Below are 23,837 nucleotides of genomic sequence, written 5' to 3' on the forward strand. Positions count from 1 at the left end.
ACAGTCTACTTGCTCTATTTACATGATATCCCCATGCCCCATACTATCCCTGCTCCCACCCCTCCCACCCTCACTCCCATCCTCATCTTCATCCTCATCCTCATCTTCATCCTCATCCTCATCCTCATCCTCATCCTCATTGTCGAGATCATCGCATCGTATCGCCTCGCATGGAACCTAAAAAATAAGGACACATCAATCAGCGACAAACGCCACTGAGTAAGACCCTCCGGATCCATAGCCCAAAGTGCAACCACAGCGGCTGTTTTACTTCGACGAGAAAACAAGCGGCATCCCCTTTGATCACACCAACCTTCCACGGGGCCGTCCTTTCGAAAGCCTACTACTCCCGCTGTGGATCGGCGTTCGCCCACGGAGACTTCACAACAGATGCAAGAGGGTGATGACTCCTCCTGGTCAAGTCCGGGGTTTTGTCCAGTTCAACCACTTGGGAAAGTGAGAAGAATACCATTTGCTCGGGCACCTTGCCGTCCCCAGGATTAAGGATCGAGATTTGAAATATGCCTCAATCGATTTCCAGCGTGTTTCCTGTCCTCCTTCCGGTGTTTTCATAAGATGCCCGGTGGTTTCGATAGCTCGTGCTGCACCGGAGGGGCCCCTCGGCAGTAGCAAAGCCCAGACCCGAACCGAGAAACAAACTGCGAGATTTGGGAAAGGAGGATGAAGGAATGTTTGGAAAGAGAAGCAGGGAAATCATACTTTTCCTGAAGCGCGACAGGCCACCGTCAGGGCCTCAGAAGAGGTTCGACAGAAAGGAAGGGGGATGGTGGGTGAAAAACGGAGTAGGAGTTAGGCTGTTCTGGGGTAGATTGTTTCGGTATCTTACCTTTCATTCTAGTTTGATGGTCTGAGAGTGTTGTCTTCTCAGAGGAAGGTATGTGTGTGTGTGTGTGTATGGTGGTGGTGTTGAAGAAGTGAGATGGAGAGGGGAGAAGGTGGGAGGAATGAGGACAAGAGATTTCTGCGCTGGGGCAATGGAACCAACGAGAAAGAAGAAGGCTGATCATGATGAGTTCATCATGATGACTTTTTTTAAATATACACTTGGACATACATTTCACTGAAGGAAAGTGGTCGAGCTGAGGGAAAATGAAGCGGAGGGATGAAGATGAGGATGAAGGAAGAAGAGAGAAGATGGAAAGAAGGAAGAGTCTAATGGGGAGAGAAGAAGGAGAAGAGGAAGAAGAAGAGGAAGGAGAAGAGAGAGAGAGAAGGAAGAATAGAAAGGAGAGATGGGTGATTATATAGCCAAAGATTTCCTGGAAGGGAAGGTGCCTGGATTTCATCACTTCCATTCACTGGTATCAATCATAACACAAAATCCGCTGATATTCACCAACCACCAGTTCCATCATACTTGATTTACTGTGACCCTGACTCACACAAATTCACTACCCCTGCTTCCGGCCTTCCATAACACGCAGTACATCCGACGCGCTGTTCTTGTCGCCCTTCTTCTTCTTGGGCCCTCGTTTCCTCTTCTTCCCACCCCGGCCCTCGCCCTCGAGCACCACTTCTTCGTCGTCCTCTTCATCGCCCACCCGACTGCCTCCAAAGCCCATGTCCATATCCATTGCATCCAACGCCTCTCGCCGTCGCGCCTCTTCCAGGAACTTCTTGCGCCGCAAGGCTGTTTCCGCGTCGACATCCTCCTCTCCCTCCCCAGCAGCCTCCTCGGATTGTCGCAAGGCCGCCGCCCGTTTGAGAGCTGCCAATAGCGTAGCATCCTTAGCCAGGGGATTCGATCGATCAATCTGGGGGACTTCTTCCGTTGTCGATATAGCGAAGTAGTTGCGTGGCCGGCCTGTGGTGTCCTCGACAGGTGTCTTCTCCATATCCGCAATAGCCTCCGCTGGAGCCGTGTCTGAAGTCACGGGCTTCTTCCGAGCGACCTCGCCGTCGTCACTTTCATCCGACGACGATGAATCGTCCTCGTCTGCTAAGTCTGCCAGCGGGTTGTAGTCCGCTCCCACTCCGGCAAAGATATCGTCGTCTTCCTCCTCCGCCAGGGCCGGCGCAGCCCTGGCCGCGAACTCAGCCGGAACCTCCATGCCCAGCGGTTTAGCAGCAGGAGCAGGCGCAGGCGCCTCACCCGGCTTATCCAGCCATCGCACCTTGCGCTTGACCTTGCCCTGCGCGTCCGTGATCTGGAGGATTTCTTTCCGGCGACCAGTCTCATCCTGCTCGATCCACCGCTTCTTCTCGACCTTCGACTCACTCCCGATCCTCTTGAACCGATCCCCCAGCGCGGGCTCAACCGACCGCTGCTCCTCGACCTCAGCTTCAGCCGCCGCAGCCGCAGCCGCAGCCGCAGCACGACTAGCCTTCAACTGCCTCAAAATCTCATCCCTAGACCTCGGCACCCCGGCCTCGATCTGCTCCAGTCTCGACGACAGAGGCGGCGGGGCCATGATCCCCTTCTTCTTGACCTTCTGTTCCTTGGGAGCAGAAGGCAACCCGTCGACCCCCGCTTCCTCCTCCCCAAGCACCTGATCCAACTCATCATCCACATCCCCAACCTTCTGGTCCCCCTCCCCCCCCCCCTCCCCCTTCCTCGTACCCGTAACCGAAACATCCTCCCCCTGCCTCACCCGCCTCAACAATTCCCAATCCAACCCCTTAACCATATGCGTACTCCCCAGATCCCCACCAACGCCCATCTCCCGAATCAACCCCTCAAACGTCCCCTGATCAATCTGCCCCAACTTCACCATCTCCTCCAACGCCTTCACGCGCTTCTCCAACTCCCCCTTCTCTCCAGCAGTAGTCGCAGTCGTATCCCCATCCCCATTCTTATCCCCTTCCCCAACCCCATCCTCCTCAGCACTCCGCAACAACGCCGCCCGATCCCGATACCCCTCCGGCAACTTCGTCCCCTTCGGCGCAGCCGACGACTTAAACCGTTTAGCCGGATGTGCACCGCCCAACTGATCCCGGCGGTGATCGGCGAGTTGGCGCGCGAAGTCGTTGTGCAGGGATGATTTCGTGGTGTTGAGAGCGCGGCTGTGTGTCCACCAAAGAAAGAGTAGTTAGCGCTGCCCGTCGATACAAGCCGGAAATCTTGGAGTAAAATCAAGGAATACGTACGGCGTCATAGGGATGCTCGAGCGTAGTCGCGAGCCCAGCGCTGCAGTTGCGGCCGAGGGCGTTGCACCCGGGTTACTTGTGGTGGTGGTGGTGCGCGCATTGTTGTTGCTGCTGGACGGAGTGTCGAGGACGAGGCGGCGGAATTGGTCGTTGTTCATGCTGGGCGGCAAATCTCGCGCGAAGTTGTGGTATGTCGGCTTGGTGTTGGTTCAGAGGTACTGCATTATATTTTGGTGGTTTTGCTTGTTTGTAGATCTCAGTGTGAGAGGGCGAAGAAAGTGGCTGAAACTCAGTTGATGCGGTGGGTAAATTGCCTGCGGCGGGTCGGGGATGCGCTCCTCGCCCGCCGGGCCTGTCGACGTCAGATTCTCCCGCGTCTTGGCGGTCGGCTGGGTGCGTTGTATAGCGATGCCTTAATGTTATGGATTACAGGAGAGGGTTTGAAGCACATTATTCTACCTCTATATCATCAGAGACATTGTAGAAAGTTGGTAATGAAAAGGCTATCAAGATTTACTGGAATGTTCTCTATATTTACAGATACACTACGGGATTTGAATTGTAGTCATTAACGAGAGTTCATATTTGGCCATCAATCGCATTCGTTTCAATTTGTGGACATTTCGAGAGAAAAGTCACCAGCAGCTTCATCAACATCTCGGAGATAGAGTGGCAGCTTGACGATACGATCGTCTTACTCGGCACACTCACGCTGACGCTCGTCAAAGACCTTGAGGGCCTCCTCGGCCGCCTTGACACCGCTGAGCACCATCGCACCAAAGGTCGGGCCCATGCGGTTGAAGCCGTCGATCTCCGACAGCTCCATGCCGCCGATGATCAGGCCCTTGGTGACCTCCCGGGTGTTCTTGACGATAGCATCCTCGGCGGAGTTCATGTCCAGACCCCGCATGCCGCCCAGCTTGTCAACGGTCGCCATCGAGACCAAGCGCTTGGCTGAGAAGGCGCCGAACGGGCCATCGTGTCCAGTGGTGCTGATCACGAGAGGCGCGTTGATGGTGTTGGGGTCCATGCAGGAGTGGTCATCGTGGTGCAGAGTCACCAGCGTCCAGTTGGTGACTACACCCGCGATGCGCGTCTCCTTGGGGTCTCCGTTGGGGGAGGGACGAGTCACCAAGTCCTCCACGCTGGTGGCATTGAAGAGCTTGACGTTGGGGAAGGAGAGGACCTTGGACAGCAAGGTCGAGGTGAACAAAGACGCATGTTTCACAACGACGTAGCTGGGGTTCGACGGGTCTTCCTCGTACGGCACGCCCAGTGCGTTCAAAAAGACCTCCGCGGGACGACGCATGACCATCGCAGAGAAGAGCTGGCCACCCAGCCAAGCACCACCACCTATAGTACGGTGTTAGTCAATGTTATAATGCTGCTGATTATTCAGATGTACGAACCAGGAGAAACATTGGCCTCAATAATGGCAATCTTCAAATCAGGGCGCGCGTTCGCCAGCACGTACGCGGTGCTCAGACCACAGGAGCCAGCGCCGACGATGACAATGTCACTCTCGGCGTACTTGTCCAGATCCTGGAAGTAGCGTCGGGTCATGGCGCGAGACACCTGACTCTCACGGATCGGTTCGAACTTGAAGTCATCCCACTTGCCGCCGAAGTGGTCGAGCAGCTTGGTCTGCGAGTCTCCTCCCATCATGGGAGCGATCTCGGGAACGATGACCTTTCCCTTGAGACCGGCGGTAGGGGCCACGGGGGACTCGAGCAAGGCAGCGGGGGGAGACATGATGTTCTTTGGGAGTTGTTGGATTTAAGTCACGGTAGTGACTGAGGATTGTTAGCTATTCCATCAATCAAGGGGGCACGAGGGAAGGCATGATCCTTTCGCTGGTATTATCCAGATCAAGTTTAACCGTATAATCTCAGAACGAACCCAGAGCCCCCAGCGTGAAGCACGCTGGCAGATAGGAACGAACACCGGTCCATGGCCAAAGTTACCTGAGGTACCTGATCAATGAGTTGCCCAGCTTCAAGGCATTGCATGACTTCCACCGTCAAGACCCGCGAGGGGCCCATGATAGGTGGTGTTTACATTGAACGGATTGAGTTCCTATAGATTGGTTAGTCGAAGCTCTTCCCAGAACTAGGGGAGAGTCAGTTGACGGGAAGGGATCACGACTTCTGAAGATAGTAGTAGTATCTGTCGAAGATGGATGAAGATGGGACGAGTGAGTATGTTGAGAGAAGAGGAGATGAAGAAAAGAAGCGGGGTTGAGAGGAGGGGCAGCTTAAATAGACAGTCGAGACGACGTAATGCCCTCCTCCTCGGCGATCATTTAACTTCCTGTCCCTTCCGATTCTGCCCGCACATGTTTACACCGGTAGACCGGTGAATTCAAGGAGTAAAGTATCTGACTGACAGGGTGAGTCAGTCAATCCGACGATCAAGAAGACTTCCAAGTGGACTAGCCAGCCTATGATATGCTCTACATTGTCATGGCAGGAGCACTGTAATCCGCGGGGATCAGAGTATAGTCACATGATCTCGGCCCTTTAGTTCTGGTCTCCCCAAGCCTGTGTGTATATTGGCCAGTACATACAATAATACTCATACATAGTATAATCAGACCTAGGCAAACCCCAACCCAGAACACCCCCTTTGAGCCCAAAAGCCTTTCCCACCTCCCTGAGTCAAAGCCTAGCTTGCGTAGATAGAAAATCACCAGGCTACCTAGTAAGGTAACCAAGGTTTTATACAAGGTTAAGTAAAGAGCTCAGATCGCATTTAACTACGAAGACCGCGGGGAGTCTGGAGTGAGGGGCGGCCCGCGTCCATCTCCAGGAAGCTTCGTTACATTCAATAAGTCGTAGCCTACACCTATCCGGTTGACGCGCGCTACTTCCTTATCTACTCTTGCCTAGTTCACGATGTCCTCGGCCATCCCAGACAGTAACTCATCCTCTTCGTCACGAGGCCACAGCCAAAGCAAGGCCACAGCCAAAGTCTCGTCCAACCGCGAGAAGCGCAAAGGCCCCCGTCTCGCCCACCCGCAAGTCCAGGACCGGATGTCAGCGATGTCGCGCCCGACGAGTAAAGGTAGGTGAAATCCATTCCAAGTTGTCACTGGCCACAAGATCTGTCCTGACTGATTTAGTGTGATAGTGTGATGAAACGCGACCTGTATGTCGCGACTGCCATCGTCATGGGATCCCCTGTGTTTATGACAGGCCCGCGGGAAGATCCAATCTGGCCCACTCGAGCCCAGTTCAGCGGATCCCAGTAATGAGGCACATACTATGGAGCTGCGCTTACTGCATCACTTTACTCTATTCGCCAGCACTACAATGCCAGGGGCCTGATTGAAGCGCATCAAAGACTGTTGGTCGATCGACGTGCCCCAACTCGCATTCGATTACAAACCGCTCCTGCACGCCATCTTCGCAATCTCTGCCCTGCATCTATCTAAAGCCAACCCAAACGATGCTGGGTTGCCGGACATCCACTGCCATTACCTTGAGCAGGCTTTGCGCGAACATCGACTTTGTATCGGCGGCATAGTACGCAGACCGCGGATGCGGTGTGCTTTACAAGCATCCTGTTACAGGTCGATGTATTTGCTACTTTACAAAATCGTCCTGTTGTTTCTTACGATCATGCAAGTGAATGGATGCGTCTAGTGCACGGGTCGGTAGCGGTCTTTGACGCGGCCTTGGAGATTGCGAGGCATAAAACCCATCCTGCGAGTATCTGGTGTATTATCGATACCTTTCCTGTCCCCTTGCGGACGAATGCTGATGCTGGGGCCTTTCCTTCCTGCTGCCGACTGCGTTCAACGACGGGGATGACGACACGGCGCTAGTAGCATATCGAGGGGCCGTTGCGCATTTCAACGCCACCTGGCTGGCCATGGAAGCAAAGGAACATCCGCAAATTAGCCGTCGCCGGCTCATGGCCTTCCCTCTGTTTGTAATAACCGAATTCATCGGCTTACTCGAGAAGAGGAGACCTCGCGCTTTGGTGGTTCTGGCCTACTTTCTCGCCTTGTCGGCACCAGTACGCGACATATGGTGGATCGAAGACGCTGCACACAAATACGTCGTGGCCCTTAACCAATCCTTCCTCCCCGTTGGGAGCGCCTAATGTCCTGGCCAGTGGACATGATTATATCTCGTACCACACAGTAAACACAAGTCGCTAATCAATCACCTCTGGGATTCCCGCCTGGAGCAGCGCCTTCTCGACCACAGGCATCCTAAGCGGCACCAGCTCTTTCGTCTGCTCAAACGTCTCTGACCAAAGCAACAAACTACACCTGGGTGATCTTCTCCAACCGCTACTGGTGCGGCGACCTCGAGTCTAATGTGACCGTGACCTGCGAGCACATCTTCTGTCTTTATGTGCTCTACCAACACATCGACCCCGACGAAGGCAGCCAATACCGCCAATGGCTGCTCTCGCAGCACACGCCGACGGCTCCTGGGGCATCGCGCAGCCCTACGAGAGGCTACGCGCGCCGTCGCTGTACACAGTGAATCCTGCTGCACCAAGCGAGATCCGGCGACTGGGCAGGCATCAATCCGCCCATGCACGCAGGTATCAACGCCCTTTTACTCGAGGGGTACAAGTTACACGAGGAACCTATCCAGCTTAGTCTAGCAGCCATCGAACGCTTCCACCGAAAAGACAACCATGGCAAGCGCCTCCAATGCTCTCTCTTCCCGGTCTGGGATACTGTACTCATGATTCGCACATTTTGTGAACCCTCGCATGAGGCCTCGCAGATGATTGGCTCTAATATACAAGGATTCTCGGTCTCGTTTAGTAGCGTCTGGTCCTGCATCTCGGCCCTGCATCTTAACTATATGCCCTATACCCGAGACTTGTTGCCTAGAATGCATATAGATATATTATCTGTTTTCCTTCTAATTACCTCAACTCAACATGCACTACACCAACATCGCACCTCTCCTACACCGAATGACTGAAGATGCCATCCGGACTCCTCATCGCGCAACTCGCCGTCTACACCCCACTGACACTTCCAACCCTCTACCTTCTCTTCTGCTACGGCCGCCACGGCCCCCTCGCCTGGTTCTACTACCTCGCCTTCTGCGTTCTTCGCGTAACCGGTGCCGCCATGGGCCTCCACGACCCGCATAACACCGGCGCCCAGATAATCTCCGGTATCGAGCTTTCGCAGCTACTGCTTTCGATAGACGGGGTGTTGCATGAGGCGTATGTTTGCCCTTCAAACTGACCCCACACACCAAGCCCTTATCTCCTGTCCTTTCATCAAGGAGCAAGAGCAAGTGCGATATCTCATATGTTCTAGGAGAATCTACTGGTTATCGCCCAGCAAACGAACCGAATGGACGTTCATGGCGCTCATCCATGTCCTCGTGGCGACGGGGGTGGCAATGGTCGGGGCTGATGCTGGCGGGCTTCGGGGCGATACACCGAAGCCCAGTGATCTCTCCAATATCAAGGTCGGTATGGTGCTGCTGGAGGCTGCGTGGGGCATGCTCGCTTTGTTGGGGCTGTGGACTCTTTGGAATGGAAGGGGTGCACCAGCAGGCTTGGCCAGGAGGGAGGGGTGGTTGGTACGTTCATCCCCTGCCTTTTTCCCGGACATGATCTCTTGTATGGTGCTCTATATGCGGCTTGGCGCCAGGCGTTATACGATCAACTCTCTCAGAGTCTATTGCTTAACCTGTGTATGTTATAGTTATGGGTTTGCAGGATGCGTGCGGAGGCTTGCCTGGGCTAGTTGAGCCCGTCTCACCAAAGGAGAGGGGAGGTTAGCGATGGATGAGACGCAGAGAAGGAATAAGGTAGAGTCACCTGTGACTCAGTAGTGCAGTCAGTACTCATAATCATACTTAGACGTCCAGAAGCGCATAGCACAAGCATAAAGTAGGTTATGCTCCCACTGAGTCATCCCCTCTTATGTAACGAAGCTAACCGAAACCGGGGTGGGGCAAAGTTGAACCGCCGCACAAACGCGTGACTCGGCCCTCCCGTCGACGAAAATTCCCCTCTCAGTCTCATCGCCCTCGCACTTCCCGCGCCCCCCCCCCGTACGACAAATCTCGACAGGATCCCTTTTTTTTCGTTGTTCTTGAAAATCATCACATAACGCCAAAATGGGTAAGGTAGGTTATCAGAACGATGCTCCTCGCAAACATTGTCAGGATGATAAGAAAGCAAATAAACTAACATCTGGATGAAAATAGGTTCACGGATCTGTAAGCACTCCCTCCTCTCTTTCGCCCCATCGACGACCCGATGCAAAACGCAACGACCATCGAAAAAAAAAAGTCGATAACCACAAAAAGAATGAAAGATCTCTGACCTTCCATCAAACAGCTCGCTCGTGCCGGTAAGGTCAAGGCCGCCACTCCCAAGGTCGACAAGCAGGAGAAGGCCAAGCAGCCCAAGGGCCGTGCCTACAAGCGTGTCGTCTACACCCGCCGCTTCGTCAACGTCACCCTCACCGGTGGCAAGCGCAAGGTATGAAATCACCACAAAATCAGCCGGAAATATGGGAAGAATGGGAGGGATGCAAGCAGCGATCTGAATGAAGATTCGATGGAAAAATGCTGTGTGATGATGAACGAACGGAAGGGCTTACACAACTCCCCCCCAAAAAAACAGATGAACGCCAACCCCACCGCTTAAACGGAACCCATCTTCCACGAAACAAAAAATTCCTCTTTCTTTGATCGATCGAATTTGAGATTCCGATGACCTTTTTGAAAGCAAAACGACGATTCCCCGGGTTTTCAAGGTGGCGTGAATGATGGAGCGAGGCTTGCGGATTTGGTGATGCGCTATTTGCGATCGGACGGCAACATTCCCCTCAAAAGGTGTTTGCCTTTTCGATCAAGAGGATTAAAACACGGTTCCTCCCCGACTTTTACGACGGATTTCGCCTTTACGGATTTCTTGACGTGGGGGAAAGCGAGTGAAAGACGGTGTTTTTTTTCTCTATGGTAGCAGGAAGGACGAAATTAATCGGACTTTTTGATCTGGCGATGCAATACCATCACTATTTTCAAGTCTCTCAGATGGCTGGTTTCTGTGTCTTGTTTTTTTTTGTTCATGCATAATCGATGGTTGCAATCTATGTGCTGCGATCGCTAGTAGATGGATGGGGTTTCATCCTGTTTCCTGCAGGAGTCCGGTGGCAAGTCAGGCTCGGTTTCGCTGGCTATGGTCAGGCGTCCTTGCTCGCTACGCAACCTGATACTCCATTTATTTATCAAAGGCTGGGGAGATTCGTCTATCAAACTGTGGGCGGTATGCCTGAGATGCACCTCAAGTCAACCTGTAGAGAGAGGTGGATCAGGGCACATATGGCTTCGCAGCAACGAGGCAGCTGACTGGCCGGTAAACCTTTCATCTGTAGAATTCCCAAACTACACGATGGTGGCCTTGACCTTCACCCCCCGATCCTTCACCCAATTCTTCTTCTTGCCCACCTTCTCCAGGTCGTCCGCCCTTCCCGTCAGTATCTCATGTAGCATGGACGGGGCAGCGTCCCCACGCTTCACGTTCAGGTGCAGCACGTCGCGCACCTCCTTCTTCTCGACCGAGCGCCACTCCGTCTCGAATCGCACCCTCCAACGCCCCTCCGACTCCCGGCCCGCAGGGTACACATCCCCGACCATGGCCGCCACGCGCCCCAGGTACCGACACCACCAGGCCTCCTCGCTCGACACGCACTGGACCAGCTGCCGATGGTACACCTCATCAATCGGGGCGAGGTCCCCGTCCCAGCGCTCGCAGAGCACCAGCGCGATCAGCGCCCGCTCGACATGCGACAGACAGTTGGTGGACGCCAGGATCCCCGTCGCCGTGCTATGCAGCGCCGCGGCGGCCCGCGACTCGCGGGGCACCGTCGCATGCGCAAACAACAAGTTCGCCAGCGCGGCCAGCAGATTCGTCGCGAGAAACGACCGCGGGATCTGGAACGAGGCCCGCGGCGACGGTGTGTCTGGCAGCGCCGCCCGCAAGAGCGCGCGCATTCCCTCCGCCGACGGCGGCGCATACGGCCGCGTCGCGGCGAGTAGGGGGTCCTGCGCGCGGACCTGCGGCGGGAGCCGGTCGTACAGGAACCCCTCGCGGACGCCGCCCTGGCAGAACTGGATGTGCGTGACGACGGTCTCCGGCAGCGCGGCCATGATGACGTTCACCAAGAAGGCGACGGCGGGGATCTGCGCGGCGCGGCGCCGCGAGACGCCGTAGACCTTGGTTGCGGCGGTGTCTCCGCCGGAAACTTCCTCCAGCACCGCCGCGGTGTCGTGGAACTCGGCCCGCGGGACCCGGAACCCGTTGATGATGGGGATCGGGTACGCCTCGCTCTTTTTTTGGGCGGAAGTCTTCATGAGCACGTACCCCCAGCCGCGGAACCCGCCGCCGCAGAGATACAGACTGAGTGGTGTCTGGCGCAGCAGGGATTCCGGCACCGCGAGCTCGCGATACGCCGTCTGGAACTGGCCGGTCATCTCCGCCTTGAGGTCCGTCAGAGCGTTTGTTGATTTAGTATCTGCCTCCTCCAGCAACCGGCCCAGCGCCGCGGCGCCGTAGGGAAAACTGAACGAGCCCTGCGGACTCGTCCGCACCTCCCCGCCCTCCTCCTCCTCCACCCAGGTGATTTGCGTACTGCCCCCGCCCAGATCCATCGCGATCCCCGCCACCGAGGCGGAACTGCTCGCGATCCCCAGGGCGCCGATCCGCCCTTCCTCCTCCTTGGAGAGCAGGCGCACCTCCCAGCCGGTGTGCGCGCGGATCGCGGCGCGGAACTCCGCCGAGTTCGGGGCCGTCCGCGTCGCCTCCGTGGCTAGCACGTGGATGTTGGTGCCCGGCACATTAAAGTCGGTGCAGGTCGACTGGAAGTGTCGCAGGTGGTCGACCACTTGGTCGATGATTACCTCCGGGATCGGGCCCCGCGTGCCCGTGGCTCGGGAGAATTGGGCATCGTACAGGGAAATTCCGGCGCGGGACTGGTAGACGATGGGCATGAGTCTTGCGGTTGGGGGGGAGAGGTCGGTGATTGAGAAGCGGATGCCATTGCTGTGGATTGGGTTGGCTTGGTGCTTTTGTTTGATCGAGTGGAGGGTTTTAAAGGATGTAGTTGATGAGGCTGTGTAGTGTAGGCAAACTCACCTTCCCATATCCACAATCCCGTAGAGATTGGGGTTCGTGGTTGATGGTTCGGTCATGATGGTATATCTGAGGCTCAGTAGGACCTGGGTTGGAATGATGTCAAGTGTAAGGGCAACACGGTAGGTGCTGCGATCGTCACGACCTTAATCGCATGGTTTGGGTGTGTGCGACTAGCTTGACTATGAGCCTGCTAGCTTAGGGTAAGAGTAGACTCTGTAGTCGGCTATGCTCTCAGCAGTAAGGCTTCAAAGGGTGGGATAAAGAATAGGCAACAGAAGCGAGGCGAGGCGAGATGCTGATGTTGTGTTGACGATTGGGTTGACGTAGCCGAGATATATTGCAGCTGAGGTGGAGACTTTTGCTGCTACCCCTCCAGGGCGGTGATCACCATAAACATGCTACAAGCAATTTCACCGACAATCTCGACGCCATGCAATGCCTTTCTAAATTAAAGCCAAGCATACTTCTATTCGTCAACGATCATGACTTCATTACCTCAACAGATAGCAAAACCACGCATGCTAGAGGAACCCCACAACCTACAACACATATCGGAAGCCCGCCCCGTAATTCTCCTCCCCCACAGCGGTTTCATCCTTAGCCCCAGCTGTCCATTCCGCCACTGCGCCATACCGCTTATCAAGACGGCGATTCTCCCAGGCCAGAAGCACTCGCAAAGACAGCGCAAGAATCGTGTTGAAAAACATGAACGCGGCGCAAATAGACAACCCGCGAGTGTAGCGAGGTGAATCGCTGGAGGGGAAGACATTGGTCCCCAAAAAGGGACCACACTGGCCGATGACGTTCAGAATGACAATGCCCATGCCTCGTCGGCTATCCGAGCCTTGGTTGTCTACAGGAGTCATGTTAGTGCATGGAATATCACTTGCGAGGGTCAGTTGGACGTACTCAGAGCCCAAGGAAGAATGTTGGCGATAGACGGGAACACCCCGATAGCGGCAAGGAACACGCCAAGGTAGCGAACTCCAACAGAATTGCAAGCCGCAAGTAATACATAGCCAACGGCACCGACTAGGGAGGCACAAGCAATCACTAGGCCCCGCTGCTGAATCCGATCAGCAACCCACGTCGTAGCGATCGTGACGAGGAAGGACGCAAAGAATGGTGGTGCCGTCAGGCCCTGAGCGTTGATTGAAGTAAAACCCATATCTTCGAGGATCGTTGGCAAGAAGACGGGCAGCGATGAGAAGCTCACGTTGCAGCTGAAGTACATAAACTGAAACTGTTGTCAGCATAAACCTCAGGCAAAGGCGGCTAATCTGGGACATACTGCCAAGATCCACGCCTTCGCATCCAGCAAAGTATGGCCCAATTCTTTCCAGTCGATCCCAGTAACTCGCTCGCTCTCACCACTCCGTCGAAGTGATCTGGCTCGGGTAACCTCTTTCTCTTCTTCGGTCAGGAAACGTGCGGACGACGGGTGATCTGGCAGGTAAAACCAAGCCAGAACGGCAGCCAAGAGTGACGGGCTCCCTTCCACCAGGAACAACAGTCGCCAATTCGCTATCTTAGCATGGCCGGAAGTGATACCATAAGCGAGAGCGCCCGCAAAGGTGTTTGCCAGAGGGGCTGCCGACAGAAACATGCCACATCGAAGTCCTAACTCATGGCGCCGATAGAAGAATGACAGCAGGTACGGACTTCCAGGGCCAAAGGCAGCTTCCGACATGCCCAACAAAAATCGCAGGGCCATCAACCCTCCCCAATTCTGCACTGCCGCCTGACAAGTTGCCACAATACCCCTATACAACATAAGACTATGACTCAACACATGGAAGGTATAAGTCAAGTCTGAACATACCAACTCAAGACGGTGATAGCTGCCCATCTGTGCGGAGGCATGATCTTCCACATCAATGCCAGGAACTCAAACAGAGTATATGAGATGTAGAAGATCGTCAAGAGCCATGAGTATCGATTTCCCGTAAGGTTGAGATCCTCTTCCATTCCCGCAATTTTCGCATTCCTGTTTGCTCGTTAGACCAAGGAGAACTATTGAACATTGTGCGATCAAGCCTACCCAATGTTGCTCCTGTCGAGCAGCGATAAGAGATCTGTGCGAGAGCCTTCAGGTCAGACAAGAACTCAAGTGTATGATTTCGAAGAGGATGATGTGCGATCGTGCAGGAGATGAATTAGGCAAGACGCAGCATACAAAGAAATCCTAATAAGGTCGGAACCCTGAGGTCCAACTTTCTCAGCACTCGAGCTTCCAATGCAGGATCTATCGACATTGCAGTTTGAGGCATCTGCGGGAGTGCGGTATGGGTTTCTTCCTTGTGCATGGGCTGCTGCTTCTCCGCATCGTGACTCGGAGCCTCGACGATGGCGTCGACGTCCTCAGCAGGACTGCTAGGGATGTCTTTCCTCCCGAACAACCCCATGGTCGACTGTGAAGTGTCGTGATAAGGAGCGACAGAAGTTTGATGATAACAACAGGGATGAAATGGTGACTTCTCTCTTGTTGAGAGGGGGCCCACTGCTTTATGAACGCGTGCGCACCTAAAACCTTTACGCTGTTTATGGTTTGGCATGGGGTTAGACGATTGGACAATGGGCTACCAGCCTAACCTGCGAGGTTCTCCCGGCCAACACAGTTTAGAGGTCGAACTAGCGAGGGGTGACGTGAAAGTTTGAGAAAACGAGGGAGGGGGCGCGGGCGATGAGTGGATTGTCAAGCCGAATCGATTGAGGTCACTTTCTAAGAGAGCTCCCCGTGTGATACGTGGGACAGAGCTCACGGCCCAATCATCCGAAAGAGTGAAAGATACACTATGCTGAATGTGCAGGAAACTGGCAGAATGGATGCATGGGGCTTGCTCCTCGGGGATATGATGACATGCTTTCGCACACCCGATTAGGATGTATGCGGAGACAAACCCATCGGTTCATGGGTGGCGGGCCAAAGCTTGAGACGAAACCATCCGAGCGGGCGCAAGGCTTGGTCAGAGACTGAGTGATAGCATTGGATGATAGCCGAGGTGAAAGAGGCTGGATATCCCAGTCTGATTTGTTTCATCCCCCTTGCGCATTCTGATGCATGCCTCTCTCAGCAGTAACGAGCAAACAGTAATGCACGTTTGGCCAGAAGTCTCGGAAAGAGACCCGTTTGTAAGAATACCCGTAAAAAGCATAGCAAAGATCAGCCCGTGCGAGTTCCCACGGCGTTGGGTCATTGGGGTGGGTAAGCGAGTCGAGGATGTAAAATGTAGATCCAGCAAGCCAAATTGCGGGGAATGAGACGATCTCCAGCTGGAAAGAGTAAAAGCGCTCCGACCCCGACACTAGTCCAAATAAGGTAGTCTGTTTCTGCCTTAAATATAAGGAGTCAAAATGTAATTTAGGCTTCTATGGACCCCCGTACCGCGCCAACTGAACCGGTAAGGAACCTCAAATTTCCGCGTCGCGTAAAGGATTCGGTGTCTTTGCTCAGTATACGTTGCTGGGTAATCGCTGACAGGCTGTCTTGCTTTTCTATCTTCTGTGTCTAATCTGTCAATCACTCGCTCTTATCATTTTGCGACAGATCTAGTGATTCCGATCCTGCGCCATTGAGGCTTCTCAGTCAAGATGGACGACCCGGCGACCCGTGTTCCCGCGCAGCTGGTACGTTAATCCGTCGGATGAAGTGAATCAGTATGAGGCTTGAGCACTAATTCAACATCATGTTGACCATTTTAGCTGCCGCACATGCATCTGGTGTCGCGGCAACGCTACCCTTTGATGCATATGATGCCTACAGACACTGTTGTCGAATACCTGCTCGGCGCAGCCAAGGTCGTGCGCGAACAGCAACCGATGCACTGGACCTTCCTCGATGCGCCTCAAGATGGGTCGGTTATGCTTACATGGCAGCCACTCAACCAACTCGGAACCAATTTCGCTAGTGATGGATATGTGTGGGCCGATGTCGAACAGGCGTTCACCTTTGATGCTCGCGGCTATGTATGTCAACGTCACTCCCCTCCAAATCTTTCCCTGCGGCTGCCCTGCGCGCAGACATATTGGTCACTAACAGAAGAACACAACAGACAGTCGAGATGTGGCTACACCGTAGCGGATATCACCCTCCGAACGAATCCGTGGCGATCCACTGCCGTCGCCGGTATCGTCTGCTACCACCGAAGGTTCCCAACCCCAACCTGCCCAACCCCGATCCCGCCTTGTGGATCGTCCACTACACGAGAGCGCCTCCTCAAGACCATATCCCTGCGAGTCGGATTCCCGTCATACCTCAAGTGCAGAACATGCTAGCTCAGCGGCGCTTCTTGCAGAGCCAAGGCCAGCTTGCCCGCAAGGACTTCATGCTGCACGATCGGAACAACTGGCCCGCCATCAACTTCCCCCCACACATGGCGCCTCAGGGCTTTCCGCAGATGCCCGGAGCTTACCCGAGTGCCATGGTCGGACGTCAGCCATTCTACCCTCCACCCGGACCAGGCGTGCCACCCCCCGCCGCTGCCCCGCCGGCCAAGGCCGCCCGCGGGCATCGCGCTTCCTCCACCGCGGTGAACGCTGCGACCACAGATTTTGCCCTGGAGGACGAAGATGTCTCAACTGGGGACACCATGGATCTCCTCACACCTCGCGAGATCAGTAAAGTGCGCTACACGCAACATCATGAGTGGATGGAGGAGATATTTGCATCGCCATATGCCATCAGTCAAATCACACCCGTCTCTCTGGGCCTGGGCCGGAAAGGTGCACTCGAATCACTGACGGCCGGCTTTTTCGACGCACCAGTAGGACCTGCAAACGGAGAAACAAAAGACGCCACCGCCACCGCGCAGGCGGAGAAGTTGGAACCGGCCAAGGCCGAGGAGTTCGCTGATCGGGTTGCTAAGAAGGTCGCTGATATGACGCTTGAGATCGAGAAGCTAAAGAAGCGCCACGCACGTCGAATGGAGAAGTTCAACCGCACCTCTCTACTCAAGGACGCAGAAGTCCGACTCCGGGAAGCCGCAGCGGATCCCGCAGAGACAGGCTCGGAGCCATGGAGATTGGAAGGTCGCCTGGTCCTCCCCTCGGAAGAGGATGACTCGCAGGCGGCTCACATTGAGAACCCGGCCAAGTACAAAGTGGACGATATTGTGCGGGATGTGGAGAAGGTGTGGCAGAGGCAGATTGTACCGGAGCCTCGAGTCTCTTGTGTGCAGAAAGGTGGCCTGCTCGAGAAAATCGAACCGGAGCAAAAGCCTGAGTCTCAACCTGAGGGTGACATTGATATGGAAAATGCCGACAGCCACTTTTTGGATCAGTTGGGCTCACCGGGAACAGCCGCAGGTGTTTCAACAATCCAGGATGCCGGCCAGACTGGGCCAGCACATGTTCCTAATCCGGCCGGCGCACCTGGTGCGGGTGGGGCAGTCCCACAACAGCCTCAACCGGCAGCGCACGTCCCTCAGCAGGGCCCCTCTGCCTCTTTGGATATCGAAATGGATATGGGCGATCAGCAACCTGCGAGTGCCGCCGGGGAGACTGGAGACTGGGTGATGGTCAACGAAGAGAAGAAGGACCAGCCTGTCCCTGGCGATAGCTCTTTACCTGGTGTCGATACCCCGGGCAGCGGCCTCCAAGGATTGACCCCCGGCAACGCAGGCAGTGCCGGGGACAATGGTCTTGACGGGGCCAACTTCGACTTTACCAACATGGACAGCGCTGGCGACGCACTCGCCGCGTACACCGAGCAGAATGATGGGCTGGATCTTCCCGATCTGGAGAACTCCGCTTTCGGAGACGCTTTCCATGCGTCGGATGATGAAAATACCCACCACCACGATGCTGACGACATGTCGTAAGAGAGACGGCTGCCGACGGGGGTGTTTCGGGATAGTTCTAGATGTCTTGTAATGAATCGGTGCGGTGTTGATGGTATGACATTCAACCACTTGGTTTGGCGCTAAATTTGTTTCTTTCGGTCGTCTTCCGGCCTTCGCAGCGCTGTCAGGGATAGGTCGAGGTGGAGACCAGTGTAGAGATAGGAGTAAGCCATCTTGCTATTTTCTCCTGGACTTGAATCAATCAGGTGACGGGGTTTCAAATCTACTTATAATTTCATTTCATATTCATGATCAGGGCAATCTCTGCGGTATCCTACAGCAGCTATGCTGGACTTCTAGTATCCCTGGATAGTATTACTGTTGTATCGCAGGATAATATTACTATTGCATGCCACCTCAACAGCCATTCCGTACTCTCACAACATCAGCAGACTGCCAGGAACTCATCCAGGAGGAAAACAGCCCCCGTGCCCGTTCAAGCGAGCTGGTTATTTCACCTCAAGACACTCCCAATCTTAGGGCACGGCAGGCCAGTCCGTCACATCGCCACATCACCACCCACCGACCCTCAATTTAAGTCCCCTGTCAAGTCATAACCCAGCATCAGAGGAACAAACACACAAGTACACCCCTTCTAAATCATATTACTCCCCAGAATGGATGGTTAAGAACCCCATCACCCCATCAGCGGGACCGATCATCCGCATTAGATGCGCCATTTGGGGGGAGGGGGGGTCAAGTGATCCCGTTCCCGGAGGCACGCAGAATAGGATAAAACAACTTCCCATCACTTGCTCAAAACTCATTTCTCTAATGATCTTTGAGAACTGTATGTCTGTCTTAAGAGAAATGATACCCATGGACTTTCTCCCAAACTTCACCTCCGTGTGCGGGCTGTGCCACTGAATCTGAAACAGACGGGTATCTGGATCCCCCAAATTTGAGGTCATTCAGTATAAGTTCTGAGGCTGAATTGTTGAAGTCCATAGAATTGAGAATCATTCAACAGTGCCCCGGGCTAGCGTAGCAGCCGCATACTATCCCTCTTGCTCTTGCCCCTACATCCAGATCTATTCTCTCGTTTCTAGCCCCGTGCGCTTTCTATACGCTGTACGATACCCAGCTACGATATACAGCAACGCGATGTGCTTCACAGACTGCGCCGAGGAAACCTGCAGCGTCTGCTTCAGGGAATACCGAAGCCGCAGCAGCCGCAGCCGCAGCACCAGCAGCCGCAGCACCAGCAGCAGCAGCCCCATCCGCCCCCCACCGCGGTGCTACTCCCCGCGTCGTCGTTGTCGTCCCGCGGCCGCCGCTCCCTCCTACACGACCGTCCGCCGAAGCCGGTGCCGGACCGTCGAGGAATCTCTGATTCCGATCCGGGTGGATGTGGAACGGCCGCGGCCGGCGTGGGTGGATGTGCGTCGCGCGTATCGGTGTATCCCGGCGGCGGTGGAATGCGTTGAAATCGTGGAGCCGGAGGAGTGTCTTGTTGTGAGTCGATGGGGGCGATGTGGAGGACGGGTTTGGGAGGTGGAGAGGGAGAGGGACTCTGAAGTGGGTTGTGTGGAGGTGGAGTATATTCCTGCTCGTTGTTAGATCCCCCGGGGATGGGAAGAGGAGTGTAGGGATTGCTGAGGTTCTGGTTAGAATGTGTGCGTTGCTTGTGGTTTCGTTTCGTTTGATTAGTCTGTTGGTGTATGTTTGTCATGTTTGAGGTTCAGTTCTGAGTACGATGCACAATGTACAAGCACATGACCCACTCAACTCCTCCGATCTCAGATCCTGCAATGCCCGTCCGATCATCGAAGGACGATTAAACTCCATCTCACCCATGGGATCGAGATAATCTGCAAGCGGGCAATGACTTCAACAGCATCCGTCCATGCCCGCATGACGTCACGGCATGAGCATACGCCATCGCGACAATCCTTCTGCTGGCTGATGCGCCACGGCATGAACTACTGCCCCGTCGAGGTTCGTCTCTTACTTAGTAGTGGCTCCACCGGTGATCGATCTTTGACATTATCTTTCTGGATTTGTGTTTCAGATGTCGACACAATACTACAGTACTCTACCTCGAACAATCTGCAGCTGACTGCCTTACTCACATTGAGTACTACCTCTTCAAAGCAAGTAATTTGTTCGTATAGGGAAGGAGCGATCTTATCTCGAACGTCATATCGTTCCTGTTTCCTGTTTCAGAGCATCCGGCGCAATTGCACCCACGCTCTCTCTCCCTCTCTCTTACTGTATGATCCGAGACAAACCAGCAGCGTCACGCACGGAATAAAGTATCATGGCAATCATGTATGCAAGCCAGCCCTTCGAGCCTCTCATGCCGACAGGCAAAATGCATGCAGTATTTCGCGGCTGACCGCAACCTCAGGCACCGCAACATGTCCATCCGGGGCCGGAGGAATTCCGTGCCCAACCGGTCCCGGTTTAGCTTCTCGACGCTCCGCGGCCACCAGCAGCCCGAGACCAGCCGGCGGCTCAACCAGCTCATCAAGAACGAGAACGCGGCCATCGGCGCCCACGAGAAGGCGGGCCGGGAGCGCGTCTCCATCGCCAACCAGCTGTCCGATTGGGGCGAGTGGACGGAGGACGATGCTGTCTCGGACATCACGGACAAGCTCGCCGTTTTGATGGCGGAGATGGGCGAGCAGGAGGACAACTTCGCCCAGTACCTCGAGGAGTCCCGCGTGGTCCTGAAACATATCCGGGACACCGAGAACTCGGTGCAGCCGTCGCGGGACCAGCGCGCCAAGATCGCCGATGAGATTCAGAAGCTCAAGTGGAAGGAGCCGCAGAGCAACCGGATTGATATCCTGGAGCAGGAGCTCGTCAGGGCCGAGGCGCAGAGTTTGGTGGCCGAGGCGCAGTTGACCAATGTGGTATGTCTCCCGAAACGCCTTGTAAAGGAGGAGTAGAGGTGATCAGAGAGATATTGACTGTGAGATTTCCAGACTCGATCGAAGTTCAAGGAGGCCTATGATATCCACCTGGCTGCTGTTATTGAGCGGGGAGAAAAGCAGATCTTGCTGGCCCGTCACGCACGCCGTTTGCTCAACCATCTGGATGACACTCCGGTCGTCCCGGGAGACTCCCCTCGGGAGTATGACCAGATTTCGGCCACAAGGCAGGTCATTGAGGATGCCGAGAACGAACTTCGCACGTGGGAGAGCAGCGCAGAGCCCATTCATACTTCAGCGGGGGACGCTCTGGACAGCACCCTTTTGCCAAGGTCCGGTCGTGGCGTTCGTGACTCGCAAGGAGCTTATGCAGTCGAGACAACTGCCTCAGACTCCGTGCGAGACGTGAACGGTTCCGCAGAGGGGTCGTATGCCCAAGAAACTGGGGCGAACGGATATGCCCGTGATACCCCCGCCGAGCCGTATGCCCAAGGAACTGGGGCGAACGGATATGCTCGTGATACCCCCGCCGAGCCGTATGTGAACGGCCACGGTACCGAGGCAGATGATGAAGCTCATCAGGAGTCGTATGCTAATGGAACGGATCATGACCGCTACGTCGACGGTGCCGGCTCTGAGCTGTATGCTGACACCTCCGCCCCGGAGCCCGCAACCACCAATGCTGCTGAAGAACGCTATACCGACGGTACAGCTCAAGACCCAGCCATCATCAGTGGAACCGAGGCGCAATCCAGCAATATCCCCGATACTGAGAAGTACACTAGCGAGGGAGTTCAGGGACAGACTGCCAACGGGGCTATTTCTGAACCTGTTGGCAAGACCAGCGAAGAGCTGCCGCGGACATCAGAGGACCTGCAGTCGGCGCATATCTCTCGCGGCTCTGAGGTTCCATATGTATCAAGCCCTATCCCTGCGCATCCAGTTGCCGTTCCGATTTGATTCGATTTGATTCTTGCCTGTTCATGTTCGATCTGGATTTTGGGTCTCTTGCATGTTTTATGCGCCACTCCTGTTACTATGAAAATGTAAACATAGATTGAGTTTGTTTCGTGGGCTGGTCGAGTATAAGCAGCAATGTGATTATTGATTATTGATGATGCTCTTGTGAAAAGACAAGTAAGAAGTAACTATAGCACAGCCCATAGTAAATAGTGTAGGTAAACGGATCAGTCAGACAGCAGCCGGCGGCACGTGATCCAGGCGGCCAGCGTGACGCGGACGGAGGGATTGGAGCTCCCAGCATCATCATTCAGGAAGCTCCCGAGCTGCATCTGCCATCTTCATCTCATACTTCTCCATCCACCTTCCGCTATTTGCCGTGTCCTTGCTTCCTCACCTCCTCTCTTACCACTTGTTTCGAACCCAGCAATCGATTCTCGCACATCATGGATAAATTGGTCGCCCAATACACGCGGGCGCCGCACCAGAATGAGTTCTACTCCGAGCAAGAACAGCGTGAGCTCACCGAGAGCCTTCCACCTCTGTCCTTGAAATTCAGCCTTCCTCCCGTCGATAATGTGAGCAACTGTGCTATCCGATTCTGCGTGCTATTCGGACATCCCTCTTTTGGTGGACATCGATACGAACTGTGTTCGGAGTCGACGCCGCCGCCGCCGCCGCCCGAATAGACACTATGAATTATCCCTCCCCTCACGGAGTCCAAGAACGACCAGCTAACCCCTGAATCCAGTCCAGAGCCTTCCTCCGTGCTATGACCGATGACCACTCAAACCCCAGCTGCCCCATCAAACTTGCCCACGGAACGACGACGCTGGCTTTCCGTTTCCAGGGCGGAATTGTATGCCGTCATTCTCCACCGTTTTCCCCAATCCCGTGCTTTTGAGAGAATAACCACTGACGCGCTTGACTCTGGGGAAAAGATCGTCGCGACCGATTCCAGAGCCACCGCTGGAAACTGGATCGCCAGTCAGACGGTGAAGAAGGTTATCCCTGTTTCGCGGTTGAGCCGCGGCGAAGACAAGCCGACGAACGAGCCGACTCCGGGTCTTTTGGGGACCATGGCTGGTGGTGCTGCTGTATGTGTTGCCTGGTTTGCGAGACTTTTGCAGAAACAAAAGAAAGCTGACGGCATGCGCTTGCCGCCCCCGGCTCGTAGGATTGTCAATATTGGTTGAGATATCTGAGCCAGCAATGCACACTTCACGGTAGGCTTCCCCTTCCCTGTTTCCGATTCCGATCGTGCACAGCCGCTAAACTTTCGGGTTGAATAGAGATCCGACACAAGCGCCGTATCACCGTTGCCGCGGCCTCGAAAATTCTCGCCAACCTCACATACGCGTACAAGGGCATGGGTCTGAGCATGGGTACGATGTTAGCAGGCGTACGTTTTGTCCCACCGTCCCCCCTCCCCTCCCCGGCCCATCTTACTTTCAGGGATGATGCTCTAACATTTCAAATACATTACAGATGACCCCGCAAGAAGGCCCCGCCCTCTACTACATCGACTCCGACGGCACCCGGCTGGCCGGCAACCTCTTCTGCGTCGGCTCCGGCCAGACCTTCGCCTACGGCGTGCTGGACGCCAACTACCGGTACGACCTGACCGAGGAGGAGGCCCTCGAGCTCGGCCGCCGAAGTATCTTGGCCGCCATGCACCGCGACGCCTACTCCGGTGGCTTCATTAACCTGTACCACGTCAAGGAGGAGGGCTGGGTCCACCACGGCTTCAACGATATGAACCCCATATTCTGGAAGACGAAGTTGGAGAAGGGGGAGTTCTCGAACGTTACGTCGGAGTTGTAGACCGGTTTCAGGACCAGGGGGTGGGTGGGGTGGGTGGGGAACGATGCTAGATAGATTTAGGCTCTCTAGGCAGGTTACCCTCTTCGGTGGTAGT

At 54.9% G+C, this 23,837-nt stretch overlaps 9 protein-coding genes across 9 annotated transcripts; 6 read left to right on the top strand and 3 right to left on the bottom strand.

Moving 5' to 3' along the window:
• Positions 1-18: 18 nt before the first annotated feature.
• Positions 19-3,483, bottom strand: BO82DRAFT_435668 (uncharacterized protein; the record flags this gene model as incomplete). The annotated part of the gene is made up of 3 exons (XM_025641047.1): positions 3,109-3,483; positions 1,449-3,024; positions 19-177 (listed from the first exon to the last, which is right to left on the bottom strand). The coding sequence occupies exons 1-3, from the start codon at positions 3,264-3,266 to the stop codon at positions 19-21; spliced, it is 1,893 nt and encodes a 630-aa protein (XP_025487910.1). The 5' UTR covers positions 3,267-3,483.
• Positions 3,484-3,802: 319 nt separating this feature from the next.
• Positions 3,803-4,860, bottom strand: thiA (thiamine thiazole synthase; the record flags this gene model as incomplete). The annotated part of the gene is made up of 2 exons (XM_025631783.1): positions 3,803-4,461; positions 4,518-4,860. The coding sequence occupies 2 exons, from the start codon at positions 4,858-4,860 to the stop codon at positions 3,803-3,805; spliced, it is 1,002 nt and encodes a 333-aa protein (XP_025487911.1).
• Positions 4,861-6,002: 1,142 nt separating this feature from the next.
• BO82DRAFT_377863 (Zn(II)2Cys6 transcription factor) lies at positions 6,003-7,215 on the top strand (the record flags this gene model as incomplete). Its single annotated transcript, XM_025637607.1, has 6 exons — positions 6,003-6,024; positions 6,056-6,171; positions 6,238-6,339; positions 6,441-6,632; positions 6,680-6,827; positions 6,935-7,215. The coding sequence occupies 6 exons, from the start codon at positions 6,003-6,005 to the stop codon at positions 7,213-7,215; spliced, it is 861 nt and encodes a 286-aa protein (XP_025487912.1).
• Positions 7,216-7,437: 222 nt separating this feature from the next.
• On the top strand, positions 7,438-8,182 carry BO82DRAFT_176328 (uncharacterized protein). The gene has a single exon (XM_025630382.1). The coding sequence runs from the start codon at positions 7,659-7,661 to the stop codon at positions 8,058-8,060; it is 402 nt and encodes a 133-aa protein (XP_025487913.1). The 5' UTR covers positions 7,438-7,658; the 3' UTR covers positions 8,061-8,182.
• Positions 8,063-9,591, top strand: BO82DRAFT_405976 (eS30 family ribosomal protein; the record flags this gene model as incomplete). Its single annotated transcript, XM_025639530.1, has 3 exons — positions 8,063-8,310; positions 8,408-8,675; positions 9,442-9,591. The coding sequence occupies 3 exons, from the start codon at positions 8,063-8,065 to the stop codon at positions 9,589-9,591; spliced, it is 666 nt and encodes a 221-aa protein (XP_025487914.1).
• A 902-nt stretch (positions 9,592-10,493) lies between these two features.
• On the bottom strand, positions 10,494-15,031 carry BO82DRAFT_344495 (putative MFS transporter; the record flags this gene model as incomplete). Its single annotated transcript, XM_025633664.1, has 7 exons — positions 14,420-15,031; positions 14,285-14,318; positions 14,066-14,230; positions 13,535-14,006; positions 13,153-13,480; positions 12,787-13,096; positions 10,494-12,150 (listed from the first exon to the last, which is right to left on the bottom strand). Exons 1-7 carry the CDS (start codon positions 14,796-14,798, stop codon positions 10,494-10,496), a joined length of 3,345 nt encoding a protein of 1,114 aa, XP_025487915.1. The 5' UTR covers positions 14,799-15,031.
• A 678-nt stretch (positions 15,032-15,709) lies between these two features.
• BO82DRAFT_319252 (uncharacterized protein) lies at positions 15,710-18,337 on the top strand. The gene is made up of 3 exons (XM_025632669.1): positions 15,710-15,870; positions 15,946-16,209; positions 16,296-18,337. Exons 1-3 carry the CDS (start codon positions 15,835-15,837, stop codon positions 18,060-18,062), a joined length of 2,067 nt encoding a protein of 688 aa, XP_025487916.1. The 5' UTR covers positions 15,710-15,834; the 3' UTR covers positions 18,063-18,337.
• A 1,517-nt stretch (positions 18,338-19,854) lies between these two features.
• BO82DRAFT_358082 (Eisosome component PIL1/LSP1 family protein) lies at positions 19,855-22,077 on the top strand. Its single transcript, XM_025636186.1, has 3 exons — positions 19,855-20,354; positions 20,434-20,941; positions 21,014-22,077. The coding sequence occupies exons 1-3, from the start codon at positions 20,344-20,346 to the stop codon at positions 21,917-21,919; spliced, it is 1,425 nt and encodes a 474-aa protein (XP_025487917.1). The 5' UTR covers positions 19,855-20,343; the 3' UTR covers positions 21,920-22,077.
• A 161-nt stretch (positions 22,078-22,238) lies between these two features.
• On the top strand, positions 22,239-23,743 carry pre2 (proteasome core particle subunit beta 5; the record flags this gene model as incomplete). Its single annotated transcript, XM_025633665.1, has 6 exons — positions 22,239-22,497; positions 22,671-22,778; positions 22,861-23,016; positions 23,097-23,145; positions 23,212-23,321; positions 23,408-23,743. The coding sequence occupies exons 1-6, from the start codon at positions 22,366-22,368 to the stop codon at positions 23,741-23,743; spliced, it is 891 nt and encodes a 296-aa protein (XP_025487918.1). The 5' UTR covers positions 22,239-22,365.
• Between the last annotated feature and the right edge of the window lie 94 nt (positions 23,744-23,837).

The sequence above is a fragment of the Aspergillus uvarum genome (genome assembly GCF_003184745.1).
Source record: "Aspergillus uvarum CBS 121591 unplaced genomic scaffold BO82scaffold_65, whole genome shotgun sequence".
NCBI classification, from domain to species: Eukaryota; Fungi; Ascomycota; class Eurotiomycetes; order Eurotiales; family Aspergillaceae; genus Aspergillus; species Aspergillus uvarum.

Bases quoted from the DNA above. Each gene is read 5' to 3' on its own strand.
- BO82DRAFT_176328 (XM_025630382.1), top strand. From the start codon at position 7,659: ATGCACGCAGGTATCAACGCCCTTTTACTCGAGGGGTACAAGTTACAC.
- BO82DRAFT_319252 (XM_025632669.1), top strand. From the start codon at position 15,835: ATGGACGACCCGGCGACCCGTGTTCCCGCGCAGCTG. The intron at 15,871-15,945 runs GTACGTTAATCC...TGACCATTTTAG, and splicing joins CCCGTGTTCCCGCGCAGCTG to CTGCCGCACATGCATCTGGT. The intron at 16,210-16,295 runs GTATGTCAACGT...AGAACACAACAG, and splicing joins CCTTTGATGCTCGCGGCTAT to ACAGTCGAGATGTGGCTACA.
- BO82DRAFT_358082 (XM_025636186.1), top strand. The intron at 20,942-21,013 runs GTATGTCTCCCG...TGAGATTTCCAG, and splicing joins AGGCGCAGTTGACCAATGTG to ACTCGATCGAAGTTCAAGGA.